Here is an 18992-nt window from a genome sequence, read left to right on the forward strand (position 1 = left end):
AAACGTTGAAAAAAAAAATTAAAAAAAAAAAAAAAAAAAAAAAAGAAGTTGGACTGCAGAGCCAGGAAGATCTGGCTGGATTCCTGGCCCCACCATGTCCTAGCTGTCCAGCCCCAAGAAAATGACTGTATGAGCTTGAGGCAGGGCAGGGAGTGATTCAGAGAGCAGGTGAGCACCCCAGCTCTGACACACTGGATCAGTGACTTCAGCCCTGAAAGGGGGATGATGACAGCACCAACCTCATGGGCTGCTGCAAGGACTGAATGAGGTAACACACATAAAACACTTGGAACAGGGCCTTATTATTGATCTTTGAGTTTTAGTTTCCTTCCCTATAAAGCAGGGATAACAGGATTGCTGTGAACATGAAATGAGCAAATGGACCCAAAAGAGCTTTGGAACCATATAAGGCTGTCCAGAGAAGAGGGATTTCTTCTAAGATGTGCACACAGGCCTGGCCAGGACCACAAGGACATCCAATTGGACACGTACTACATACCTTCACGGCAAATGTGCTACCTCACACACTGCCAAAGGGAGCAGAAACTGGCAACATCTTTCAGAAGGGCAACTGGAATTTTGAATGAAAACCTTAGAAAGATGATGCAGTAACACCTAGGTAACAAATGTGTCTTTTTTGTTTGTTTGTTTGAATTTTATTTATTTAAGGGCGCCTGGGTGGCTCAGTTCGTTAAGCATCTGACTTAGGCTCAAGTCATGATCTCATGGCTCGTGAGTTTGAGCCCCACATCGGGCTCTGTGCTGACAGCTCTGAGCCTGGAGCCTGCTTCAGATTCTGTGTCTCCCTCTCTGTCTGCCCATCCCCTGCTTGTGCTGTCTCTGTCTCTCTCTCAAAAATAAACAAACTTTAAAAAAATTTTTAAAGTTTGTTTATTTTTGAGAGAGAGAGAGAAAGTGTGTGAGCATGCAAAAGCTGGGGAGGGGCAAAGTGAGGGAGAGAATCCCAAGCAGGCTCCCCACCCTGGGCCCAGAGCCTGACATGGGGCTAGATCCTAAGAACAATGAGATCATGACCTGAGCCAAAATCAAGAGTCAAGTATTCAACTGACTGAGCCACCCAGGTGTCCCAGACAACAAACGTGTCTTAAGAAATAGTCATGGATATAAAGATTTCTGGTACAAAGATGTTCATCATAGTGTTTTCTATAATAAGGACACAACTGGAAATAACCTAAATGCCCATCAATAAGGAATTAATTCAGTGAATTATAGTGAATTTGTAGGGTGAAATATTCTGCAGATATTTAAATTATGTTTATAGAGAATTTCCTTTTTTTTAAGTTTATTTACTTTTGAGAGCAGGAGAGAGAAAGAGAGAGGGAGAGAGAGGAAAGAGCACGCACACATGGGGGAGGGGCAGAGAGAGAATCCCAAGCTGGCTCCCCCCTGTGGGGCTCAAACCCACGAACCAGGAGATCATGACCTGAGCTGAAATCAAGAGTCATAGGCCCAACTGGCTGAGCCACCCAGGTGCCCCATTTATAGAGAATTTCTTTGCCTGGATTACTACATTGTCTCCCAGGTAGTTTCTCTGCTCCTTCCCTGGTCCCCATATTATCTTTTCCACATAGCACCAGACCCATTTGATCTGATCATGTCACTTGTTTGTTCAAAACCCTGCAGTGGCTCCCCACGGTGTTCAGTACAAAAGCTAAAGTCTTCACATGGCCCGAAGCCCTGAATGACCTGCACCCCCATATCTCTCTCTGATATCATCTCCCTTTACTCTCTCTTCATATTCAGCCACTCTGGCCTCCTTGCTTTTTTCTAAATATGCCAGGCATGCTCTCACCTCAGGCCCTTTGCACTTGCTATTCCTTCTGTCTAGAATGCTCTTCCTGCAGATATTCATATAATTACTCCCCCACCTGCTTCAGATCTCAGCTCAAATGTCACCTTCTCCATGAGGCCTTCCCTGACCATTCTATTTAATGTAACCTTTGCCCTCATGGTCCCTATTCCTTTACACTGCATGTTTTTTTCCATAGCACTTGTTCTCTGACATCCTGAATATTTTGCTTATTCATTTATTTTCTGTCTCTCCCCATTAAATTCTATACTCCACAAGGGCAGGGCTGGTATTTTTCTTTTTTTCATTTTGGTTCTCTAATATATTTCCAGTGCCCAAAACAGTGCCTGACACACAGATGTTCAGTAATTATTGCCTGAATATGTTTTCTGGAAGGTGGGAAAATATTTAAAAAGCAGAATACAAAATTAGTACTAAAGAAAAAAACCCTGGTGTGTATGCATTTGAGAAAGCACACAGAGGCTCCATTTCCTCATCTATTAAAATTGCAGACAACAAGACCTCCCTGGTCAGAGTTGAGATGAATGGAAGGTGATGATGCATGTCAAATCAGGGCACAGCCAAGCACAGATCTTGCTGTTATCAGATCACTGAGGCAGCAGGGTGGCAGGGGATGGGGATGTTGTAGAGGTAGGGGCCTAGTTCAGAGGGTGCAGGGGAGAGAAGCTGGGGCTGGAGGGAGCAGTAGTAAGTGAGGGAGAAAGGGGAGGGTAGTGCTGGGCACTGAGCCTGTGGAAAGATCATCCTTTTTTTTTTTTTTTTTAAGTTTATTTATTTATTTTGAGAGAGCATGTGTGAGCAGAGAGGGGCAGAGAGACAGAGAGGGAGAGAATCCCAAGCAGGCTCTGCACTAACAGTGCAGGGCTCAATCTCACAACTGTGAGATCAAGTTCTGAGCCAAAATCAAGGAACGCTTGGAATGCTTACCCAACTGAGTCCCCCCCCAGGTGCCCTGAGAGGTCATCTTTCTTTGACTGGCCTGTCTTGTGCTCAGGGACAGTGCTTTTTTGTGCCCTTCAGTCACCTACGTATAAAGGAAGTATCCAACCATACATCTACTTGGAAAGGCAGCAGAGTTACCTTCAATCTAAGACTTAGATACTCTATCTGGGGGAGGGTGTTTATTAGTTGGAGATGGATTCTTGCAGGGATGGGTCTTGCCAGGGCAGACTCTGCGAGGGAGTAGAGGGACACCTGAGGCTGTGGGAGGGAATAAGCAGGGACAAACTTCATTCCATGAGGAAAAAAGGGAGTCAAAAGGTATGGAGCGTCTGGCACAGGGCTACCTGGATGGGGCACCTGATGTCCCACTCACTGTCATAAGTCCTAATATAATTGTCCTGCTGGGGGACATGGGACAAATCCAGCCACTTAGTAGGGTGGGGGAAAGATTTTACCTAAAAGCAATAGATTTCTTCTCTGCTGTTCATCTGAAGAGGGCTGGTATTGGGAAAGGAAAGGAAGGCCTGGGAATCTTGGCTTAAGAGAGAAATTTCCTCCTCTCTCCTGGAAAGGAAGATGTGGGAAAACATATACTGCACCATCACAGAAGTAGAAGTTCTATAGTTAGGCTCCTATCAGGATGGTTGAGGGACTTGATGAGGGGCCACAGAATCATAAAAGTCCTCTGTTACTGATTCCCTGAAGTGTTTTTTTGTTTGTTTCTTTCTTTTTTGAGAGAGACAGAGAGAGCGTGCGCGCGCATGCATGAGTCAAAGAGGAGCACAGGGATAGAGACAGAATCTTAAGCAGGTTGTATACCCAGTGCAGAGCCTGATGCAGGGCTTGATCTCACGAACCATGAAATCATGACCTGGGTCAAAATCAAGAGTTGGTCACTTAACCGAATGAGCCACCCAGGTGCCCACCTCACCCCCCACCCCCGCCCCGCCGTAAGGTGCTTTAAAAAGTTGCAGCCTTATATATACAATGGAATACTACTTGGCAATGAGAAAGAATGAAATCCTGCCATTTGCAGCAACGTGGATGGAACTGGAGGGTATTATGCTAAGTGAAATAAGTCAGAGAAAGACAGATATCATGTTTTCACTCATATGTGGAACTTGAGAAATTTAACAGAAGACCATGGAGGAAGGGAAGGGGAAAAATAGTTACAAACAGAAAGGGAGGGAGGCAAACCATAAGAGACTCTTAAAAAGAGAGAATAAACTGAGGGTTAATGGGGGGACAGCGGGGGAGAGGGGAAAATGGGTGATGGGCATTGAGGACGGCACTTGTTGGGATGAGCACTGGGTGTTGTATGTAAGTGATGAATCATGGGAATCTACCCCCAGAACCAAGAGCACACTGTACACACTGTATGTTAGCCAACTGGACAATAAATTATATATACATTTTAAATTAAAAAAAAAAAGTTACAGCCTGGTTTTAGGTCAAGCTGGAGAGGAATCGGGAAGGGTGTGTCCCATCCTTGGGATGGGGTGATACAGTGAAGAGCCTCAGGGACCATTGCCCTATAAGTCCCCCTACCCCTCCTGGGCCAGTGTGGTGGTGGTAGTCAGGCTGAGAATGGGGCTGGGGTTGGCAAAGTCACAACTGCAGGAGAGTGGTGGGTGGCACAGGCCCCCAGAGGGTGCTACAAGGGACTAGTTCCCAGCTCTTAGGCTGTCTTAGGCTGAGCTGGAAGACTCTCAGAGCGACGGGCAGGGGTGCTCTAGGGAAATCATATTTTGGATACTTCATGAAACTATGACTTTATTTTAAAGGCCTGCTCACTGGCCACATTTACCTTACAACACTGAGCCCCCCTAACTTGTTTTTAGGGAACTACTTCTCCTTCCCTCCTTTCTAGCCCCATTGGCCGAATGGTAGAGCCTCTTATTTGATTCCACCTCTCAGGGCACAGTGATTAGTTGAAGGAATGGCCAACTGGAATATTTCCCTGAGCTTTTTCAAACTAGACTGGTGGAGAAGCCCCTTCTAGCTGAGGGACTAATGACAACAATCAGTAACACTCCTTGGTTACACTGTCTGTGTGTTAGGCACTGTTCTCAGTGCTTTACATAAATTAATTCACACAATCCTCATAACCACCCTGTGACGCAAGTCCTAACATCACCTTGTTTTACAGATGAGGAAGGTGAAATACAGAGAAGTTAAATAACCTGCCCAAAGTTACACTGTCAGAAAGTCCCAGAGTCAGGATCCAAAATCAGCCTGTGTGGCTCCAGGGTGCTTTTTACTGCTTTGTCTTACTATCCCAAGCCTTGAGCTTGGAAGCTGCTGGTAGTCATGCCTTGCACAGAATGGAGAAGTACAAGACAATGACTTACAAGAGAATGGAGCTGACCGCAGAGAGAAACTGAATTGAGAAGCAGAAATTTTCAGGAGAAGGACAAGCAACTCACATCACAGATTTGGAGATAAATCAGGAATTGGCACTCTGGCAGAGCTAACACTGCAACCTACATAATCTATTTCCAATTGACCTCAAGACAGAACCAAAAATGTCCCAAGTCAGAATCCTTAATAAAAAGGGACAAAGGTTACCTGGAGTTTCCCATGGTATCCTCACCAGAGATTGAGGATTTGAGGGCTGCAAACCCTCTCACACCCTGTGCAGCTGTCCTTGACAACAGAAGGTAGGTGGGAACCTTGGGACCAGAAACTTCAATAGTGTAGAACCCTGGAGTTTTAAATCCTGAGTCTCACAGTTCACCTGTGAATTATCACCCGAGCCTTAACTCACAGAATCTGAGAATCGTAGAGGTGAACACTCAGCACTGGTCTCCAGTCCAGATCCTGTCCTGAGGAAGGGCCCCCAAAGCTGCTCCAAGAATCCAGTCACCAAATTCGAAACTGCCTGCCTGGAGGCATCTGACAGCTCCTGGAGCTCAGGGCTCAAACTGACAGCAGGAATTCTGTTGATGGCAGTCCCAGGAAGCCCCAGCCTCTTTGGCTGGGCCCCTCCATTCTCAGAGGGGCCCCTCCTTCCCACAGCAACGCTGCTACTTAATCACTCTCTCAAAAGCAATCTGCCTGCTACACTTTCCCCTTTGCTCCCGGTGCTGCCTCCTACAGGAGCAGTCTTGAGTGTGGCAGGTTACTGGTATGGCTAAGAAGGGGCCCTGTTTGTAGTGCCAGCAGTTGGTGGTCCCCACTGTAAGATGTATGGGCACCATTTCTCTTTCCTAACACTTCCTGGCTACCCAATTCTAGTGCCTGGAATCCTACCATTGGCTACCAAACCTTTCAGAATCTCCTCTGCTCCCTAGTTCCCTAGTTACCTCATACGAAGGCTAAGAAGGAAGTGAACTCACATTTACCGAACACCAAATATGCCCCAGTGGCTGTCTGTTAGGTCTTTAACCAATGGGACTTCATTAGGTCTTCCCACCACTCAGTGAGTAGCTATGATTTTATAGGTGAGTAAACTTAAGTAGGCACAGACCAAGTAATTGAATCAAGGCCATAGAGCTAGTAACTGGCAGCCTAAGGGCTGGGCACCCTCCAACCTCTTCACCCTTTGGCCAGGCTGTGGGAGACCAGACAGCATGGTGGATGAGGGGTGAGGGTAGGGAAGTCACAGCTGGGAGAATGGAGACCTGGTCTTGTGCCTCAGGTATGAGACTTTGTGGGGACAACTAGGAGTATTCTCTGTATATTTGTGTCCAGCAAGTTCCACCTGAAGTATAAAGGCACATGTGTTCAGGCCCTCCTATATACTCCCTCACCCAGGCCCAAGGAGGGATGCAGAGGCCTCTACTTGGCCAGTCTCCCTTCCCCCTCCCATCATTAGTGATTCTGAGTGTTACCTCCCAGTCTGTCTATTCACCACTTAGCAGTTCTTCCTCCTTAGCTTCTTTCCCCTTACCACCCTGCATTCTCCTAATCCACATCCCAGCATCCACCCTAGATCATCATGCCAGCCTCCCCTCTGGTCTCCCTACCTCCCTCCACACTGTGACATCAGCAGCATGCACACATTTGAAACTCAGAAGGTTCCTGGTGCCTACAGGACAGAGCAGAACCCGATTCTCACAGTCAGGGCAAGCTTTGGGCAAGAAATTCATCTGGACATAGCCATTGTTCCCTATCCCAACCAGGAGATCTCACCGTCCTTGGAAATTATTCCCTCATGTCCTCATCAAAACTGAAGCACACTCTAAGACCCTGTCCTCTGTCCATGTGTACTGGGGAGACAGAAAAGGGTGACATGGACTCAGTGTTGAAATGGTCTGTCCCTCAACAAATCCTTTCTCCCTGGGGTAGCAGGGTTACCTTTTTTTTTTTCTTTTAAGTTTATTTATTTTGAGAGAGAGAGAGAGAGAGAGCGAGCAAGCGAGGGAGGGGCAGAAAGAGAGGAAGAGAGAGAGAATCCCAACCCGGTTCTGCACTGTCAGCATGGAGCAGGATCATCTTTAAATATATAAATCCTCTCCCTGATGCCCTCTAGTGGCTTCCCAACACACAATGAAATCCAAACTCCTTGCCTTGTTCTGGAGCAGCCTGACTCCTGGATCCCATCAGACACTGATCCTCAAGGACTCCCTTTCTGCTCCCCAGACACAAATCACACTTTGACATGAGCTACCCACACTGCTGGGAATGCTCTGGAAATGATATATTTTATTGTCCATCACATGGCCCTATTTTAAGCTTTATACAACATTGTTTATTTGCTTATTTATTTGGTTACTTGTCTTTTCCACTAGAACATGGTCTCCTGGGATCAGGGAGTTGTGTCTCTGTAGTAATGCCATATCCACAGCACCTAGTACAATGCCCAGAGCATGGTACATGCTCAAAGTTGTTTGTTAAATGAGAATGAGAGAACTGAATGAGAACCATGAGAAGGAAGCATAGAAGCTGAAAGCCTCTGAGTCTGACTCAAGATTGGGGTCAGAAAGGCTCTCTAAAAGAGGTCACCCTAAGTTGAGTCCTAATGGGCTGAATGTCAGGAGCGGAGGATGGCATTCCAGGCAGAGGCAACCCGGAGAAGCCTGGAACAGTGCAGTCAGTGTTGCTGGACCAGAGTGAGCAATCGGGAGTTACGGGCCTAGGCAGGTCACCACCTCTCTCAAGAGCCTTGAACTTTAACCTCTAAGTGATAGAGAGCCATGGGAGTTTAGAAAAATGACATGGTGTCTGTGCTTTAGAAAAGTTCAGTCTGAAGGGTGCATGGAAAGAAGACTGGAGGAACTGGGAAAGTCAGGGGATGTTGCAATAGTCCAAAGGGGAATGAATAGCTTTGAGAGACACCAGAGAGAAAATCAACAGGACTTGGAGACTGGGGTGGAGATGAGGGAGGGAGGTGAAAGGGATGACTTCCAGGTTCCGGGCTTGGGCAACTGGGTGGATGACTATGCCATTCACTGAGATGGGAAGAGGAACAGGTTTAGGGGTGAAGATGTGAAGTGTGATTTGGGGCTTGCAGAGTTTGAGGTTCTCATAGGACAGTCAGATGGAGGCGCTGGGATGGCAGCTGGATTGCTCTTCTCCAGGGAGTAGGAGGGTGAACTTTAAGTATGCAAAGGGAAGAAATTGGGGGGAGGGGGTGTCAAAGCTCAGAAAAGAGAGCAGGACTGTCCCCTCTCCTCTTTCTTAAGGGAACACATCTGGAGACACGAACTCATCCAGGAGGTGGGGACAGCTAGGTAAGTGGAGGTGGCACACAGGAAACAATGACACATCCCCGAAGGGCTGACCTTGGAGGAGCTGTGGGGGCACCTAATTCCACCATGGACCAGCACTGGCACCCAAGATTTCCCCCGACACTGCTGCCCCCAGATAGGAACAACTCAGGGTGGGGGTGGATGCTGTGCCTGCTCTCACCTGTCGGGGCACACAGGGTGCCCACGGCTCCCCTCTCGCAACGCTCTGGAGGACCAGGTGTGTGAGCCGTACCGCTGAGGGGAGACTCGGCCGCCCAAACCTGACTCCCAGCCCGCCCGAGGGCCAGCCCACCTGAGCACCCTCGCAGGTGGCGCGCAGACTGCGGCACCGGAAGCGGGGCTCGGGTGCGGCCCGGGTGAGGGGTGGGGGCGCATCACTAGTCCCCCGGTTCAGCCCCAGCCCGGCTGGGGGCCACGACACGCGAGCAGCGGGCACGTGAGGGTGTGAGAGGCGCTGGGCTGCCCCTCCCTGGCCCTCCGGCCCTTACCCTGCGCCCAGCAGCCAGCGCGTTGCGGTCTCCAGTTGTACCCCCACAGCCGTCCCTCCCGTCGGCTGCCGCCCGCCGCCCCTCTGTCCAGGCGCGCCTCCCGCCGAGTCCCCGCCCCTGCCTACTACCTGCGGTCGTTCTTCCCGGAGGCCGCCCCCTTCCAGGCGGTCAGAAAGGCCATGGACGCGGGCCGGATTCGGACCGCGGTGCGGGCGGCCCCTCGTGGCGGCGTGGGCGGTAGCGGCAGCTCCAGCGGCAGCACCTGGACCCGGCGGGCGGGGCCGGACCGGCGGCTCCTCCCAGCCGCGGCCCAGCGCCTCCCAGCCCCGCAAGGACGTCGGTGTTCCCTGAGCGGACCTGGGGTCCCAGGGCAAGCCCACTCTCGTCCAGAGCCGTCGAGACCCATCGTTAGTCACAAGGAGAAACTGAGGCCCAGGGCTACATAGAGGGTCAGTGACAGCACTAGAACATAACATACACCAGACCTCTCCAATCCCAGTCTGAAGCCAGTCCACTGAACCGAGGGGCGATGATGTCACCAACGCCTTTCCCTTCTGCTTAAGTACAGAAGTCTGCATTGCCAGGGCTCTACGTGAATGGGGTGGGGGGCGGGTTGGGACTGTAGGAGTGGCAGGTAGGGGAGCAGGGAGGTAGGTAGGAGCTGCCTGGCCTGGGAGTGGAGGCTGCTGGCAAGCAAGGCACTGGGACAGGAGGCTGTGCACAGACTTCTGCTTCCCAGAGCCCCCGTGGGAGGTGTGGGAAAGAGAAGGAGCCACAGCCTGTCTCCAGTACAAACTTTCTTTGAAACCGCGTATTTTGTCTTTGGTGATGCGCATTTAAAATTTTCACTTTATTTTTTAAAGTAAGCTCTACACCCAAAGCGGGGCTTGAACTCATCGCTCTGGGATCAAAAGTGGTATGCTATACTGCGCCAGCGAGGGGCCTGCAAAATTTTCCCTTTATCCAGTAGATGAATCTGCTCTGGAGCAAGGTGAGCCCCTGACAGTGCAGTCCAGCAGGCTTCCACAGGAGACTCAGCTAAGGACTAGGAGCAGGGTGTCTTGAGGAGGATCACTATAAGTCCAGCATGAAGGATGGATTCAAAGGTCCCTGGAGACTTTCCTGTGAGAGGATGGAGGTTGAAAACAGGATGGGGCAGGGTGGCTGAGGGACCATTTCTGTCTCCCTTTGGCTTGGGTTTGTATTGCAGGCACTTGTGCAACACAAATCATGTATCTACTAAATGGTGACTGATTCTGACAAGTCTGAGCCCTTCTCTAATGTGCCGAGCCCTTCTCTAATGTGCCAAGCCCTAAGCCAGGTGTTTTTACATAAGTTCTCATTTAATTTCATCTTATTAAATACTTACTCCCATTTTACAGTTGATTAAACTGGGGCTCAGAGGGGAAAATGGACTTCCCCGAAACTAAGCTGTGGAGCTAGGTCTTACATCCAGGTCTGTCTGCTTTATCTGCTGCTGGCCCCCCAACCCCACCTGTGGTTGCACGTGGGCTGGGCAATGGAGAGGGAAACCTGGGCAGAGGGCAGAAGCCTCAAGGATTATCAGGGCAGTTTCTCTCAATCTTCCTTGGTAGAAGAGAAAACACGACCTTTCCCCCTTTCTCTGAGAATTCATGTCATGGTCTTGGCAGATCAACAAGGGCCAGAGAATGCTGCCTATCTGACCACAAAGCTAGAGCTTCCGGATCTTGAAATTCCAGTTACATCCACCTAGAGGCCCAAATCCCTCAGCCCACAGGGCCTTGCCCAGTTTGGCAGCATTGGGAATTACAGATGGTCAACTTCCTTCTGGGCTCACAAGGATGAATATCACAAGGCCTCAAAAACCAGGCCTCCTATAATAGGCCCAGAACCCAGTCAACTTCCATTTAGAATTAAAGTCCCACCCAGCCTCTGTGCCCACAGGCAATATTACTTCCTCCAGGAAGCCCACCTGTATCTCCTCAGTGGAGGAACCTCTCCTTTTTGGAGGTTACATTTGTACCTGTCTCTTTCACAGCATTTAGCACTACGTATTTTTTAATCCTTATGTTAGTTATCAATGACCAGTTTTACTCTTCAGATTTCTAGCTGAAAATACAGAGAATATCTCACCTCTGTGTGCTGCATGGATGCTGGCACCACTGCTACACTAGTAGGTGCTCAGAGTAAATGAAGAAGGAACTAATATTTATAGTTTCTACCCTGTGGAAGGCACTATGCTGAGGGCCTTTACATACCCTACCTCTAACTCAGACAACTCTGTTTTGAGAATATTTGAGTCTGAAGTTAAGAAATGTTCCTGAGATCAAGTCAAGGAGCTAGGATTCAATCCCAGTGGTCTCAAACTTCAAGGCTTGTTTCCTGTTCTTCCTCTTCACCTTTTCCTTCCTCTTCCTCTTTGCCACCATCATCATCTTCTTCATCGTTGTCATCATCACCATCAGTTGTCTAGAACTATCTTAGGCATTATTCTAAACTTTTCAGATGTACCAGCTCATTTTATCCTCAGAACAACCCTATCAAGTATTTCCTTTTACAATCCCAATTTTTACAGTTGAGAAAATGAGGCAGAGTAATAAGTAATCTGCTCAAAGTCAAAAAGGCTAGTCAGGTGGCAGAGTGAGGATTTAACCCAAGCAGTCACCCTTGAGTCTATATCTTAACCCCCAGCCCCAGTCGGCCTGCCATACAAGCTCTTAGAATGCACTCGGCATTTGTGAATCACTTTCCCAAAGCTTATCTGATTTTGAATCTCATAACAACCCCAAGGTAGAGCAGGTTTTATTCTTTCTCTTGCTCTGGAGCCAGAATGCCTGAGTTAGAATTTTGGCTTCACCACTTGACAGCTGAGTATCGCTTCAGGAAAGTTACTTAACCTCTCTCTCTGCTTCAGTTTTCTCATCTGAAATGGGGACTGTGTAAAATGGGGATAAGAAAAGCACCTAGCACAAGGCTTGTTGTGAGGACTAAATGAGTTAATGCAAACAAAACAGAATAGTGCCAAACACGTAGTGTGTGTTATGTGCACCTCCTACTATGTAACAGTTTTATTCACAATCCATGAAGAATGAAGTGTTCCGTGTCAATAAACTGTTCAGTTATACTGAAGTTTATTCTCTTTAATTTAACCATGGTTACACATTTTTCCTAAACTGTATCATTACCTTTTCTGTCTTCCTAAATACAGACATGACAGCTGTTAGTGAATTATCTGCCATGTCAAAGGAATAAAGACTTCATATCCATCATCTTTAATCCTCACAGAAACTCACAGAAACTGTTATCTGAGAGGTTAAGAAGTATACCCACAGTCACACAGAAAATGATAAGGCCAGGAACTTTTTCAGAAAGCTGTGATGAATCAGGGTTTTCTTTGAGAACATCAGTTCCTGTTTAGGGCCCAGGTTTACTGTGTTTGATCTTTGTTACCACTTAGATCCAAAGGGCTGCCTTTAAGGCCAGGCATACAAAAGGCAGCCTGGTAGTGGAAAAGCAGGTCTCAGAATCAAGGCACCTGGGCTGGAACCTGGCTTGGTCTCTACGAGACTGGGTTGGGCTGGGGCAGGGAGGGTGGTCATTGCTAAGTTATTTCCATATCTCTATAAACTCAAGTTTTCTTTCTGTTAGAAGTGTTTTGAGGATTAAATAGGGTTATATATGTTAAGAGCCTTAGTGCTAGACTCAGAGAAGCTCCTCAATAACTATCAGCTACTTTTCCTTATTCCTTTTCCTTTCCACAAAATAACTCATTCCTCTCAAGTTGGGACTCCAGAGCAAACAGGAGAGGCTGAAACTAAGCCCTTACGTATTGGGCAGCTGAATACAGTCTATATATACTTACTGGGGTGGGGAAGAAAAACAGGTGGGGTCTTTCTGCAAAGACACACCTTCCCCTCCATGAGATAATCTGTATTATTAACCTGAATACATAACATTAGTACCTACTTACCTTTCTTATTTGAAGAGAGATGTTAAAAAATCAGTGATAAACATTTTATCTTGTGACCCAGTGCATATTCAACAACAAATTCTATTTCACTATTTTAAAAATGATGATCTTTAACATGCTGAAAAATTTACAAATGAAGTATAAGATTTGCTTCAAAATAACATGAGAGGAAAAAAATAACTTGAGAGGCAAGTGGACAGGAATATAGATAAAATTAGATTGGATATGAATTGGTAACTATTGAAAGTGATTATTGGTACTATACTATTCTTTACATTTTTTTTCCATGCTGCTTGATTCACTAAACTGATTTCACAACCCAACTAATGTATCACCTGTTGCTTGCAAAACACCAAGTTAGAGAGTATAAAATTAAGCACATTTCAAAAGGATCCCATTACTCCATAATCTGATTGCAGGTACCTTTATTTCCTTCAAGCAGCATTTTCTCAAGATTTGTTTAAGGGGGAAAAAACAGCTTACATGTTCAAGCCATTAGTGATCAAATACCAATCAGAAATTAAGGTTATGAAGAAAAAGCCTCCTAAGGGGTTAGGATTTTAACCTGAGTGTGATGGGAATCAGCGTCATGCTTTATTGTAGGAGTGGTAGGGGCAGATTTTGGATTTTGACTCTACAGGAATCTGACTGCAGCATAGAGGATGGTTTGGAAACAGAAAAGAGAACGACAGAGATTAGTGGCAAGGAGATTAGGTTTTGGCAAAGTCTACAAGAAAGATGATGAAGGTCTGAACTGGGGCAGTGGAGATCCAACTGCGGATGGAGAGGATAGATTTGAGAAATATATAAAAGGCAGAATGGTTAGGGCATGTTTATGGCTTGGAGGAGGATGGGTCAGGGAGAAGGCCTGGCATGTATACACGCAATAAATAATATAATCAATGAAAATGTGTAATCAAAGCCCCAGGGAGATGCTTCACTAAGAACTCAAATTGGGGAAAGTCAGCCTCAGGAGGAGTTAAGCTATAGAGTCCACATACAATGGATGAAAGCAAAGATATGCAAAGTCAACTCAAAGAGAGACTAGCTATAGCTACTCAACCAGCCAAACCAGACTGTAACCTGATTAAACATATTAATATAAAAAATGTGTTCATCAGATGGCCCAGGCAGCCCTGGCTGCAGAGAGAGAGGAGCTTCAGAGGCAGGAGGCATCTTGGCACCACCGGCAAGAGGGAAGTCTTGTTCAACCAATTGTGGGTGTTCTAAGCCCTGTGGCAACTTTTGCTGAAAACTGACATTCTGGTCTCTACAGTAGTCCCTGTGAACTTGCTTAATGGGAGCTCTGTTTTACTGATGAAAATCAAGTTTCTAAACTTGAAGGGCAGACCTTGGGCCACGCTGAATTCACTAATTAATAAATGCTGCTTAAGAGGTCTCCTGGGAGACTGCCAGGATTTCTCAGTCAACAGAGCCCTAACGTCAACAAGTACGGCCTTGTGAGAGCTATACTTTTTAAAAGTTTCTAGTCATTGTTTTTACCAATGCTAGAAGTAGAATACTTCCTCTGGGAAGACTTCCCCGATCATCTGGGCTAGAACTATTCTCTCCTTCCTCTGGGTGTCCCGGCATTCCTATTATAATCCTCAGTGTGTAATGTTGTGGAATTAATCAAGAGAAGATGTTTATCCCTCCTATTGTATCACCACTGATGGCAAGGCCCTCATAAGAGTCTTCTATGTCCCTAGCCCAGCACAGCACTTGGAACACAATACACCTTAGCAAAAGGTGAATGGAATGACTGATTTTCTCACTGTACGTTTCCAACACTCAGACATTTAGGGATTTCTGCCAGTAAGAGGTACACTATAGATCTATGCATCAGAAATGTCTTAATATAAGGTTTTTTCAGCAGAACAGAGTGATTGAGGATGGATTCTGGAGTCAGACTGCCTGGATTAGAATCCTAGCTTGGGCACTTTTTAGTTCTGGATCTTAGACAAGTTATTTAACCTTTTTGAACCTCGTCTTTAAACTAGAAATAACAGTACCGAACTTAAAGGACTGTTATGGAGAATAAAAGGAATCATTATATATAAAGTGCTTCAAATAGTACTGGCAAATAGTTAAGTGTTGTTAGCTTCCAATAATTTTTTTTAAATAACTCTATCCACAAAAAAGAATGGAAGTGCTTTACACTATAAAACAGAATCCATAAGTCAAGTATAGAATGACAAGGTGCAACAGCATGGCAAACTAAATTAGTAGATTTAACAAAACTTGCAGAATAGAGGCTTGGAAGTTAGCCTCTACTCCAGTGGTTCTTAGAGTTAGGTTCCCTGGGCCAGCAACTTTAACATCATCTGGGAACTTGTTAGAAATTCAAATTCTTGGGTCCAACTCTAGACCTACTGAAATCAGAAAAACTCAGATAGGGTTGCAATCTGTATTTTAATAAGCCCTCCAGGTGATCCTGGTGCTTGCAAAGTTTGTGAACCACTCCTTTCACTCAACATATACATCTAATCAGCCTTGAAGGCCTGCTAATTCTCCTAAATTAATTGGTCCCCATCTCTCAGGCCTCAGCCATAGCCACATTTTAGCTCCTTACCATCTCACCTGAATGATGCCAGCAACCTTCACCTGCTCTTCTTGCCTTGCCTGATTTCCCCGTAAAGCAATCCTCCAAGTCACCGCCAATAAGATCTTTCTTACATACAAACACAAATACTTCACTCTTTGCCCACAGACCTAAACTCTAGCCACAGTGAATTACTTTGATACCTGCTACTTGCTAGCACACTATACCATGTCCTACCCCTTTGTCTTTTTCTTTCTTTCTTGAGAGCGAGAGAGAGCGAAAGGGCAAGAGAGGTAAAGAGCATGTGCATGCCAGCAGGGGAGCAAGGCAGAGGGAGACAGGGAGAGAATGTTAAGCAGGCTCCATGCTCAGCGCAGAGCCTGACACTAGGCTCAATCCCACAACCCTGGGATCATGACCTGAGCCGAAATCAAGAGTTGGATTGAGCCACGCAGGTGCCCTCATTTTGTCTTTTATATGTAGTCATCGCCTCTGCCCAGAATGCCTCATCCCTTTGTGCAGCAAATTCTTCAAAAACTACTCTTTGCCTACCATTTTATGCATTTTTCAGAGCTTTGCAAGTACTGATAAATTACTTTTCATTGTTGCTACCTTTGTGATTTTAAAATTTGTATTTCTTTAATAAAAGCAACATTGACCATCTCCCCTATGTACTTATTTATCACTTATGGTAATATTAACAACTAACAATGGTTGAGTGCCTTCATGGGTCAGAAACTATTCTAAATCTTTGTAAGGATTAAGTATGAGAATGAGTTGGAAAATGTCTTTGAGATGCCATGCGCTATGTAGTAGGTCTATTTCATTAATCAAGAGCAGATATTACATGGATTATTCTATTTATGATATTTCTCCTCTGGCTTCTCACCTTTAAAAGAAATAGCAAGTAGTGGTTAAAACTCTGGTGCCAGATTCGTGAGTTCAAAAGTGGCCAACTCTGCCACTTACTAGGTACACAACCATGGCTTAGTGGGGCATCTCTTCTATACAATGGGGACAATAATTATTATGTTTACATTACAGAGTTACTGTTATTGTGAGGATTAAATGAACTAATATATGTAAAACACCAAGGATTCAGCCTGGAGATTAATATGTTATTTGTTATTATTTTATCATGTCCTGTTCTTGGTATTTCCTAGAAGCAAACTTTTTCACACAAAGACAAAGCATGGTAAACTGGAAAGGGTATCATGTTTTAGAATTAGAGAGACCAGAGTTCAAATCCTGGCAAATCTACTTGTTTTAATTTTTTTGAGCCTCAGTTTACCATTTCAAATAGAGGATGATAATAGTACTACTTAAGGCTGTTGTAAAATTAAACAAGAAAACACAGATAAAATGCTTAGTATAGTGCCTCACACTCAACATGTATTCAATAACCAATGGCTTTTTCTTTCCTTTTTTTTTTAAGATATAATCAGTTTATTATAAAAGAGACATGGAAATTATTTATATGATGAAAGATTCCAGAACTTCAGTGGAATGGGCAGCTTCATCTGAAAATCATTTCAATAATGACTTATTTCAGTCTACGTACTTTCCGAGAATGTCACCATCTTTAAATAAGAAGTAATCCTTATCATCTAGAACTGCTCTGGTGCCTCCATTATTCTGGAAGAAGAACTTTCTCTCCAACTTTTACAACTGTTGAAATCTCTCCACCTTTAGAGCACGATCCAATAGTTACTACTGTTGCCTGCAATACTTTTCTTTTAGATTTTTCTGGAAGCATGATGCCTCCCCTTTGGTTAGTTTCGGCTACACACCTTTCAACTAAAACTTGGTCAAAGAAGGGCACATGGATGGCTCAGTAGGTTAAGTGTCCAATTCTTGATTTTGGTTCCGGTCACGATCTTATGGTCATGAGGGTTGTGAGATCGAACCCCACGGCAGGCTCTGTGCTGGGTGTGGAGACTACTCAAGATTCTTTTTCCCTCTCCCTCTGTCCTCCCCCCACATGTGTGCTCTCGCGTGCTCTCTCTCTCTCTCTCTCTCTTAAAAACAAAACAAAAAAAAAAAACAAAAAAAAACCCCCAAAAACCTTGGTCAAAGAGGGAAAGAAACTTTCTAAATGCCTGTCCTGCCATACTCCACTCTCATACTGCCATCACAAGGAGACCAATAGCTACTTTCACTACCAATAATAACATGACTGACTTTAATTAAAGTAAGTAACATTAAAAAGCTGCCAAAGTGAAATCCTTCAGAAAAATTCTATGAGTCAAGTATTACAATATTCATTTAGATAACGAAAATGAGGCTCAGGGAGGCTAAGTAAGTTTCTCAAACATATCCTTCTCCAAACTGGCAGACTAGGGATTCAATCCCAGGACTGCATGAATTTTTTATGTCATGGTGCCCTCCTAGGGTCCAGGTCACAAATCCTCATTCAACAAATATACACAAAGCCATGTATGTTTCAGGCACTGTCCCTATGCATACACATTTCCTATCTTTCTTTCACAAAAACAGGACATGATAACTAAAAATAGTAGTTGATATTTATTGAGTATTTACTCTATACCAGGTACCGCGTCAAGCACTTTACACATATTAATCAGTGCTGACTGTATACCTACCCCTCCTTGGAAACAGCATGGACGTAACAGAGAACTGCAAAACTCCATTTCAAATAGGATATATGGATAGTATGCTTTATTATTACTTAAAGTTTATTGTTCTCATAATTACAGGCTACAGTTTGGAAGTTTGAAACATAAGAGAAAAGTCTATAGAGAGCCCAAATAAATTTGAACAAGTATGTGGAAGATGGCTAAAACTTTGTAAGTAGTGCCACTTAGCTCTCAGGAATACTTATCTGTCCTTTTAAAGCACAGGCTCTGCAGCCAGAGTCAACGACATAAAATGTAATCACAAATGACTCTAAGACATTCATTTTCTACAAGTGAGCATGGAGCGAGATATATATATATATATATATATATATATATATATATACACACACACATACATATGTATATAATATATATACATACTTTAATATTATATTGGCCCACTGAGTATACATATTTTAACAAAAGATAAGAATCTATGTAATCCAGTTAAACAAACATAAGGTTAGGGTACATTTATTACATCGAAAGTTGGTGTTTACAAGTTACAGATATTTAATATTTTCCAGAGTGGCTTTTTAATTAAAAAAAATATTTTAAAAGCATTTCAAACATCTGTTCATTTTCCCAGTGCAAAAGAAGGTTATTCAAGTCAACTTACCTTTTTCCTGAAGTTTAAGGGGAAGGAAAAAAAACCCCAAAACCACTACCTAACAACTCCCAACACTACCCTCTCAATCAACTTCTGTAGTATATCCTTAGGTCACTGGATTAGTTTATCAAAATTAAAGACTTACGATTATGAGTCAGCCCTTGCTTCATATGTATAACTTCTATGCTGAAATGTTTCAATTTATAAAAGTAGAAAAAAGCAGTGCAAGAATGTGGTTTAAGTTTGTTTTAAATTGTGTGTGGAGAGAAAAAAAAAGCACCATTTCAAGATAAAA

The 18992-nt window shown here is 44.8% G+C and overlaps 1 protein-coding gene and 1 long non-coding RNA gene across 3 annotated transcripts in view; one reads left to right on the top strand and one right to left on the bottom strand.

The window, feature by feature from the left end:
• Nucleotides 1-9205, bottom strand: part of TTC39A (tetratricopeptide repeat domain 39A) — a 55124-nt gene extending 45919 nt beyond the window's left edge. Inside the window, exon 1 of one of the 2 annotated variants that reach the window (XM_040470198.1) lies at nt 9083-9205. In XM_040470198.1, coding sequence (XP_040326132.1) covers nt 9083-9135 — 53 coding nt within the window. In that variant the 5' untranslated portion in view covers nt 9136-9205. The remainder of the gene's footprint in view (nt 1-9082) is intronic. The other variant, XM_040470199.1, reaches the window with a different exon arrangement.
• Nucleotides 9206-9359: 154 nt separating this feature from the next.
• LOC121027113 (uncharacterized) lies at nt 9360-17058 on the top strand. Its single transcript, XR_005788564.1, has 3 exons — nt 9360-9516; nt 9818-9945; nt 16884-17058. It is a non-coding gene; the product is annotated as an uncharacterized LOC121027113 (long non-coding RNA).
• Nucleotides 17059-18992: the final 1934 nt, after the last annotated feature.

Source organism: Herpailurus yagouaroundi, unplaced genomic scaffold (genome assembly GCF_014898765.1).
Source record: "Herpailurus yagouaroundi ecotype Mexico unplaced genomic scaffold, PumYag 77, whole genome shotgun sequence".
NCBI classification, from domain to species: domain Eukaryota; kingdom Metazoa; phylum Chordata; class Mammalia; order Carnivora; family Felidae; genus Herpailurus; species Herpailurus yagouaroundi.